This window comes from Poecilia reticulata, linkage group LG11, assembly GCF_000633615.1.
Source record: "Poecilia reticulata strain Guanapo linkage group LG11, Guppy_female_1.0+MT, whole genome shotgun sequence".
In the NCBI taxonomy this organism is placed as follows: domain Eukaryota; kingdom Metazoa; phylum Chordata; class Actinopteri; order Cyprinodontiformes; family Poeciliidae; genus Poecilia; species Poecilia reticulata.
The window spans coordinates 559,709-569,331 of record NC_024341.1 but is presented as its reverse complement, the minus strand read 5'-3'; the positions used below and the strand labels follow the sequence as shown (position 1 = coordinate 569,331).

Below are 9,623 nucleotides of genomic sequence, written 5' to 3'. Positions count from 1 at the left end.
TAAAAACATTTGTTTTTAAACAACATTTGTTGTTTAAAAATCAACAAATGTTGATTTTTAAACATTTGTTTAAAAATCAAAAAATAAGAAATAAAAACCTTTCTATTCCACTCTCACAAAAAAATTAAAGAAATTCAAAATTATGTCTGACGTTTTCCCTGTAATGACTTTCTACAAAAGAAATTCAATATAGAAATCAGTTTCTGTGCATTTTGTGGCTGAGATTTTTGCACCTTCAATGCCATTGATATTTTTAGAAAGATTTTCAAAACTGACACTTATACAAGAAATCTACTCCACTTTTACGTTTTAATATAATGGAATTTGATCTCCTGACAGCAGATGAAAGGTCAAATTATGAGATAAAATTCTCAATTTTTAACACTTTCGTAAAGTGAAATAATTTTATTTAAGAAGTGCTTAAATGTTACAACACAATAGCCCAATCTTTATTTTAACATTTTAGTAGCTTCATTTAAGGTCTGAAATTCATCTAGCATTTGAAACATTTACTGTTTTAAGTTCCTCACACAGTTAGTTTGTTATTTTCCACTCAATGCCTTGTCATACTACTTTCTTTGAATTTTAAGCCATTCATCATCCATTCATCAGCACCTCTTATCCATGGTGGAGAAAAATTGACTAAGAAATGAAGAGATGAATACACAACAATTTGAACAAGAAACAAAACGATCAACTGAATCGAAGACTAAAAGTCAAATCAAGAATATTGAGTCTAAGTGAACCTATAAATGGAGCAAACTAAGAACACATAATCTCTAATTGAGTAAAACGTGAGAACCAAAAGTAATCACAACCCGAAACAATCCAAATACAAACCAATTTAGTTATATTTATTTATATAGCACCTGTTAACACTAAAAGTTATGTTGAGGCATTTTACAAAAAAATCATTTGAATTCATTTAAATATACATTTCAACTGATAGTTATGGAACACTACAGTATGCTCAGTTAATTATTCAAATTGGTTCAAATTAACACCCATGGACAGTCATAGCTCCCATATTACAACTTCCCTCTGGGATACATAAAATATTTTTGAAATGAATTTAACTGCTGATTTTTTTCTAAAAGTTAAATTGTTGGATTATGTTTGTTTAAGCAAAGCGTGGTTAAAAAAGTATCTTGGTCTCTGATGTTGAGACCAGCAGTGGTAACTTGCTGGCCACATCTTTAATTTAACCTCTCTGACCTTTGGAGCTAAGGTCAAATTAACCACTGACCCGTTCAGGTTGCTATACGATGGATTCAGTCCATCTTAAAGATTGACAGTTAAAGATGTCAATCCTTAATTGGCATGTTTAAAAAAAGCCACATGTACGTAGAGTAAAACATTTCAGTTTTGTTACACTAACATTCAAATCATACAATTAAAAAGGCTGAGTCTTTATTTATTTAGATTTATATTGTTGATATGAGCATGTAGCTAATTCTTTTCCAGTGGTAAAAGGAATTAGCTACAGTCATGTTCAATAAATTCTAAACCAAATAAATGTAAACATTACTGCCACTGTTAAATGTCAGTAAAAATTGTAAATTAGTACTTAAAGAGATGCATTTCTAAAAAAATAAAAATAAAAAATACATTGAAAATTAAATAAAATGTTAGGCCACATATAAAGGCATATGTGAAGACTAGTTCTATCTATAAAGAAAGAAAACAGTTTTCCATTTGTTGATACAGAATAAAAAGGATTTCTCCACCATCTGTTGAATATTTATTTCTTTGTGTTTTTGAGGTTGTGATGAAGTCACCTGTCTCATGACATGACTTTAACTGATTAGCACAGCCTGTAGGACATTCTTTTCTTGGCAGATGAAATGTATTTGGAAGACAGAGACATGATTATGTGAAGCACTGATGAGACAACCAAAACCATGTAGCCGGTCTCTGTTTCACTTCCCAAACATCTGATGATAATCATGGACTCCAATGATAAAGGTGATTACATTATTTAAACAAGCAGAGGACAGCAATTTAACCAACAGAAGAATGAAATAATCAGATGTGATTGTCTGCACACACATCAGGACAGAGTAAGTGCAGCAGGAAGAAGCCAGCAACACAGTATGGGAACCTGGACTGTCTGAATGTTGAAGCACTGTGTGTACCAGCTTCTTGTGTTTTGAGCAAGGATTCTTTGACAAAGGTTAATATCCACTGACCCATCCCTCTCCAGCAAAGCAGTTATCTATCCATCTTATCTAATCCCACTTCTAGATGAGATGTAGACGTTTAAGGCAAACGGTGGTCTTAGTCAAAAACGCACAAAGAATATAGATGTCTAAAGTCCTTACCCCCAAAAAGTCAAAATCAAACAAATATGAATATTTACATTAATGTTTACACTTGACTATTTACATATGGAACAATGTTAAACTGTTAATAAAGTGGCTCTGCCATTGGGTGAATAGCTTGGTAAAGCTGGAAAGTTGAGCAGTGTTTTAGCGACATCTATTGGTGCATTATATTATTCTAGACTCTATACCCCTGGAGCCTTCCTTTTCTCTGCTCTACATTTACAGTTGATGAATAGAACAGTATGTTAATAAAAACACCCATAGTCTACACAATTAAATCACTCAAAGATACAGAATTTTGACATTGTGATGAAACATGCTAAGGATATTTTGTAAAACACTGTAGGAACACAAATTTACATTATATTATTTCAATGCTGTTATGTTACAAAATTAAATCAATATCTGATGATGTAAAAAAGTAAACAATTCAGTCACAATGCAGCTGGCATCATTCTCTGACAAAATAAGTAAAACACAAAACTGTCAGGTTTCCTTCTGGCTCTTTCAACCCATTAAAAAGCACAAATCACTGATATTGTGATCTACAGGACCAGCTCTGGTGGGCTATCCAGATGTTTTTCATGCACGCAAATTACAAGACTGATAGTTAAGTTCAGATCAACTACAATGTTTTCAGGTATTATACGAAAATTCCGCTTTTCTGAAGTAATGTTTGTCTTACAGAAATCTGTTTCTGCAAATAAAACATCCATTTCAGATGCAGCCAGGCTGGTGTTTGGAAATGTAACCAGTCATTGAAATTCAGCTAAAAACAAGGAAAGAGGTGTGTCAACTGTTGACCGTTAAACTGAAGTGACTGGAGAGTTGGGTCGGACTCTCTGCTACAGTACTGGACTGGTTTGGGTCACGCCTACAGAACATTTCTAGGAGTAAAAGTCTACTGGAAATTATTATTTAGAGTTTCTTTAGAAAGTCTTTCTTTAGAGCAATATCTAAAGGAATTCATCCATGAGTTTATCTTCAGTTCTATTTATCACTGCAACAGTATTTTCACAGGACTGCCTAAGATGATCAGACTGATCTAGAACGCGGCTGCTCACTTCTCACTAAAATCAACAGAGAGCATCACCCATCTTCTAACGTCCTTCCGCTTACCTTCCACTATCACTTCCTAGACCATTCAGGCCTTCTGGTTCTAGTCTGCTTTGCTCCTCAGAACCAGAACCAAATGGAAAGAAACAGCATTCAGTTTCTATGCTGCTACAATCTGGAACAAACTCATAGAAAACTGTAAAACTGCTAAAACACTGAGTTGCATTAAATCAAGGCTAGAATTCTACCCGTTTAGAGTTGCTTTTGATTAGTAGTCAGTGGAGCATTGATCAATATGATGTATATTTGCTTGATGATTGCATTTGAAAAAAAATCTGAATTGGTTGCTGCATTGTGTAAAGCACATTGAAATGCCTTGTTACTGAATTTGTGCAATACAAATAATCTTGTATTTGTATTGCACAAATTCATTATTGATTTGGACCACATTGGGCACTGCTTCATTACTTTGCATATTTCCTTCTAGATTAAATGCTGTATCGTATATGAAGAGGCTAAAGGTTTATGGTTATGGGTCGATTGGTGTGCTTGTGAAATCTAGTAAATGTCAGTTCATAATTATGTTTGACTGAATCCACCTCAAAGATAACAGAACACATTTTTGATTGTTTATTATCAGCAGTTAATCAAATACATATAAAGAAACAGTAGGAAAGAAGTTTAGAAGCAACTTTTTTTTACAAGGTAGCTTTTTCACTTTTACAACCACATTCACTCCTGTTTTTTTCTTTCAATTACCTTCATGTGAAACATGTGCAGTACAAAAAGAAACATTATGTTACATTAGTAATAAATAAAATTAAGAATAAAACCATTATTTACAAATAATAAGCTTAGGAAAAAAATTAATTAAACATTCCATGTACACATTCTACAAAACAATAAATTCCTTCCTACCACCTCGAAGTGACTTGTTATATTTTGGATTACTGGAGTATTGAGGGAAGACCATTTGGAATGCAAAGAGTTGTATTTTAAAACTATTGTTTAAAATTAAGGGCACTGCCATTTGGAAGAGAAAAAAACATGTTCAACATGTAATTTTTAATTAATTACCTCTCCGTCTACTGAAGGAATTTTGAGATTAACAATAAACACTCCCATAAAGGCTTTCTTTAGGTTACATTTTCTGTGATACAAGATGAATAATACCAGAAGAACACCCCTCCATTAACATCCAGTGTTTCAATTTTTTAAACACCTACAACTGGGCGTCAGTCATGTATCAATTAACTACTACAAACTGTAAAGTCTGTCTTTTCATACAAAATGTTGTGCTAAATGCAGTAATTTCTTTGAAATACAGATTATAAATGCAGATTGAAGTATAAATGGGTATTATACAAAGCACAGACATGGCAGACTGATGGCTGAGAGAACCTTATATGCTTCCCTTTAAACAACATAGAATGGGTGTGTGACAGTGTTTCTTAGTCCTGGTCTGCAGGGACCCAGCCCTGCATGCTGTAGGTGTTTCCTTCTGCCACATACCTGACTGGAACAAGTAGGTGATAAACAGGCTTCTGCAGCTCCGGATGACATGCAGAGGAGGTCATGCTATCATTTGGATCAGGTGTTCTGGAACAAAGACACATCTAAAACACACAGGGCAGTGGCTCCTGAGGACTGGAACTGAGAAACATTGATCTATGGGCGAAACAGACAATGTTCTTTACATTTTTTGCACAAAATCATTTTAAGACAATGATATTCCACCTGTTTAGTTCTGCCTACTTTGAACTCCTTTCAGAATGAGCTGTTTTATTGCTGTCACTTTTATGCAAATAAACTGCTACTGTCCGCATCATTAGCAGTTTGTGATTCCAGTAGCAGGAATCAGAAAGTACATTTTGCATAATGGGTTTCCTTTAAGTAGCAGAAAAAGTAATCAAAGATAAACAACTATATTTCTAAAAACAAAATAAAGAAAAGAACAACAACTTGTGAAAACTGGAATCCATTTCTGGTTAAAATGTTAAAGAATTTTGAAGTATTCACATTTCATGCAAAGGTGGATGATGACCTCTGCAAGAACAGCAATATGCAACATGAAAACACAGAAGCAAGATACTTCTTTTTGTGGATAATAGAGGTAAATGTGTATTTAAACTCAAACAGACCTAATTGTCAGATGGTCGAAAGTTTAAGATTCTATTCAGACCTGCCTCAAACAGTTAAAATCTGGGTATTTCATGTCATTTTCATTACATTGTCAAGTTCCCCTGACAAAAGTATTCATACTTTTCAGTTCTGTCCTGACAAAAGTATTCCTGCTTTTGTCAGGAAGACAAAAGTAGGAAGACGTTCTCTGTCTTTGGATGTGGCAGGATTGTTGAGCTGCGCAAGAAAGTTTGTCTCACAAAGTGCCATGACTGCCAAAGCTGGATGTAGTAAGAGATTCATTATAAACCTCTAAAACATTATGGGACAAAAAAGTCTAAAGGTAGGCCTAAAGAGGTTTCACCTGCAATGAGCTAGATGTTTTGTTGCCTGTGAAGACACAAGCTAATCCTTCTCAAATTAAGGTCCTGACTAATTCTGACTACAGTTCAGTTATCATAAAGGCGACTTCTGAGAGACGGCCTTAAAGAACAAAATAAAAGTCTTCAAAGACCACACTACAAACATGGCCATTTAGATTTGCCAGCCCATTGAAAGGCTGAATATCTTAACATTTTCTGATGAGAATAAAAGTTATTAGATGGACCTGATGGCTTCCAATGTGAATGAGTAGTTCTTCATAGAGCTGTGAAGACAGATCTAAAGTAGAAGTCATTTAAGCGGACAGTATGACCAGAAAGGTTGGGGTTGCATCTATCTGCCACCTGACAAAGCAGCTTGTCGTCTTTAGAGCCTCGTTTGGATTATCTTGAATGAAATCCCACAGAAAACTTTTGGGGATGGGCGAATGTTTAAAAAGTCTGATATGAGTGGAGCAACTTACTATGTATTCAATAAAATGTTACATTGTTTGTTTTCTCTCTTGCTCCTGTTTCTTTTTTTGCATATAGAAACCAGCTGACAACCTGGTTACAAACCACCAGCACAAAATGCAAACAGCGTTGCCCTTTCTTAAGATTTTGATCAGAAATGTATAGATTAGTGAGAGATTTTTAATCTAGTAGTTTCAGCTGGGTAAGGGTATTTTCTTGATGTAACTTAAATTTCCTAAAATGGTCAAAAATCCTAATGTAAAGTCACAGTTACCCGCTCAAATAAAGGCTACAACAGAGATTTGGAGCATTACATTGTGTATTAGATAGCCAAAGTGAAATCACTGAAAATCTATTTACAAAATTCTGTTGTACAACATACAAGAGGTATTACAAAAAAATTATCAAACATTGTTAAGTTCTGTTAGCAAAAAGGTATTTTTGTACATTTCTAGCACAAGAGTTGTACATCATCTTGTATTGAGAGAGGCAGTTTTCATATGGCAAAGCGAGACATAAGTACATATCATGCTGCACTAATATAGTGCAAAATTACGCCTGGAAATACGAAGGGAGAGGCAGGCAGGATGACAGCAGTTCGAGGATCCTTTGGGCTCGCTTTCCCTTTTTTTTGGTGAAATTTTTACTTTTCAGTTCCGTCCATCAAGCAATGACTAAGAGAAGACAAAATGTTCTTTGAAGGACCAAGAGCAAAGACCATGCAAGTAAGCTGTTAAGAAATGAACAACTAATGACTGAATATTTGTGCTTTTATAGCAAATCTCTTCTGGTTTCCTCCTCTCCCCTAAATATGATCAGAATGCAATTTGTGGTAGTAGATGTCAAAGAAGCAAAGGCAGACTTCCAGAGGAAGTTAGTGAAGTCATGAAGGCTATTTAAAAAAAATTACATTTAAAATGTTAAAATGGAAACATCAAAGCTGCTAATAAACACAGAGTTGTAGTGTCTTGAGCTCAGAGGTTTCTTTTTCCGTCAGAAACTTAGTCTGCATATTTGCTGACCAATGTCCAGTAGTGATCCTGACACTAGTGGGTATTACCAGCAACCCTGCGTCCCGAGTGAGGACAAAATTTTGCCCAGTACGTCTGTAAGGAGGAAGACTTCTACATGTCGGCGTCTCCATCATAGGCCAGAGTCAGAGGCTTCAGTCTGTTGTTCATTTGCCGCCGCTGTGGCTTCTTTGGCTTTTTACTGCACATTGAACAAACAACAACAATTGTTTTTTAAACATTCTGATCTCAACCCAGAAACATTGCAGATGACTTTAAGGCTGACGAACAAAATGACTTTGTATGAGAATGATATGTAAAGGGATGACCACTAGATGGTGCCACAGTAGTAATAACTACAACCTGTGAAGTGTTGAGCTTTTAGATGAATTACTTACTACACTCCTTTCCCTTTCAGGTGCTTTAATACTGAAAATATTTTTCATATACATTATTATCTAAATACATTTTAATTAATATTCTGAGCTGATAAACTGCTGTTTTCACTGGGCTTCTCTGCTAAAGACTTTATTTCCATGTAAACCTGTTACAAAAAGGTTTGTTTTTGTTGATTTTTTTCATTGCAGCAAAATTGTTTCTAGAGAATAAATCTTCTGCCATTCTGTGGCGGTGATGTGGAGAGAGCTCTCTGCAATACAACCCTGCGGTCATTTGGAGTGTGTGATGTCCAGCTCACCTCACCACAGGACAGGATCCACTGGGAGAGAAAAGCTGTTCTGTGTTAAGGCACCTGCTGTTTGGTTGTGTAGTGATGCAACAGGAAGTGAGCGTGTCCCTGACTAAGTGATAAGAGTTTCAAAGTGAGGTGGTGGCAGAGAGTGCTCCAGTTGTGAAGGTGGCGGCTGCTGCAGAGGTGCAACACACTGATGGAGATGGCTCTGCCGATTGAACTCATCTTGTTCTAGTTTCTGGCAGGCAGGGCAGGTGTAAGGCACTGTGCAGGTGCTTGGTTCCATCCAGTAAGCCCCGTCTGAGGGACAACCAGACCTCGACTTGAGGCAAAGGCACCGACCACAATTACTGAGCACAGTGTGAGAGCGGTGACACAGGAAGACAAAATGAGGAACAAAAGGGACAAATGATGAGAAACTCAAAAGACAAATGAATAAAATAAATGAATGAGACAGAGCAGTGATGTGATGGAGCTTTAATTTCTATATAACTAAAGTTCATGAGGAGTCCATTAAGTTTGCCAAAGAAATGGTGTCAACTAGTTGATTCCTAAAGTTGGAGTCTGTGGTGAAACATTATGTTAAACTAAATAGTGGTTAAAATAACATTCCCTACATATTTTCCATTTTAATCATTCTAATTCTACAATTTAAAATTAGAGTTGCACAATTTTTAAAATTTAATTTAAACATTATTGTGGCCATTGCTCTATTGCTCTACTTTATCCATCCATCTACAGATGGATGGATAAAAAACAGCAAATCTTAAAATTCAGAACTCAACTTTGGCTGTCAAGACAAGTGCTCTGTATGCTTGTTTAACTTTTATTTAGATAGATTAACAGAAATTATCAGCACTTTCATGCGGTGGGTTTTCAGTGTTTTTAATGTGCTTTATAGCCAGAAGTTGAGCTGTGATTTGTTGCCAATCAGACAGACTTTTTTTTCTAATATAATTTGAGTGATATTAATTTATAGCTTGCCAGGATTTCTGAAGGTATCTGATATTTTCTTCTGTTTGAAATCCTGACAATACTCAGTGGAGTGATTTTTCTTTGTTAAGCCATTTAACAATGACCTATTAATCAATCAATCTCAGAAGGACTGAATAATTAATAGGCTCATTTATTGTGTGTTTGCAAATTTGACAGCGGTTGACACAAAGAGCAGCAGTGAAGGGAAAACATGGCCTGAAGCAGATGATCAACAAAAAGATTTACCATCTCTATAACCTTTTCCTAACAACATGGCTTTAAAGTTCTGTTGATGTTAGTACGCGACAAGCTCATGTTGTTACTTTTATACTACATCTGTCCAGAACTAGACGCCTCAGAAAAGCAGTCGTATTGACCAGTTAATTTTGGAACATGCTGCCTCCTGAGGTAAGATTTGTTGGTCACCATGATAGTTAGAATAATAGTTCTGTTTGCTTGGAGATGGCACACTAAGTGGCACTTCTGAGATGCCAGATTTAACTACAGCAGGGATTTGTGTTAATAGTTGTCACATTAATTGAACTGAGTTCTCCAGCACATTAATTAATTGATGGAGAACTCAGTTTGAGATATATAGTACGCAATTTTATAT

The 9,623-nt window shown here is 35.5% G+C and overlaps 1 protein-coding gene across 5 annotated transcripts in view; it reads right to left on the bottom strand.

The window, feature by feature from the left end:
• Window positions 1-4,956: 4,956 nt before the first annotated feature.
• thsd7aa (thrombospondin, type I, domain containing 7Aa) overlaps window positions 4,957-9,623 on the bottom strand; it is a 131,569-nt gene continuing 126,902 nt past the window's right edge. For 3 of the 5 annotated variants that reach the window (XM_008421216.2, XM_008421217.2, XM_008421218.2), the window contains one exon: window positions 4,957-8,385. In XM_008421216.2, coding sequence (XP_008419438.1) covers window positions 8,145-8,385 — 241 coding nt within the window. In that variant the 3' untranslated portion in view covers window positions 4,957-8,144. The remainder of the gene's footprint in view (window positions 8,386-9,623) is intronic. The other 2 variants (XM_008421219.2, XM_008421220.2) reach the window with 1 other exon arrangement.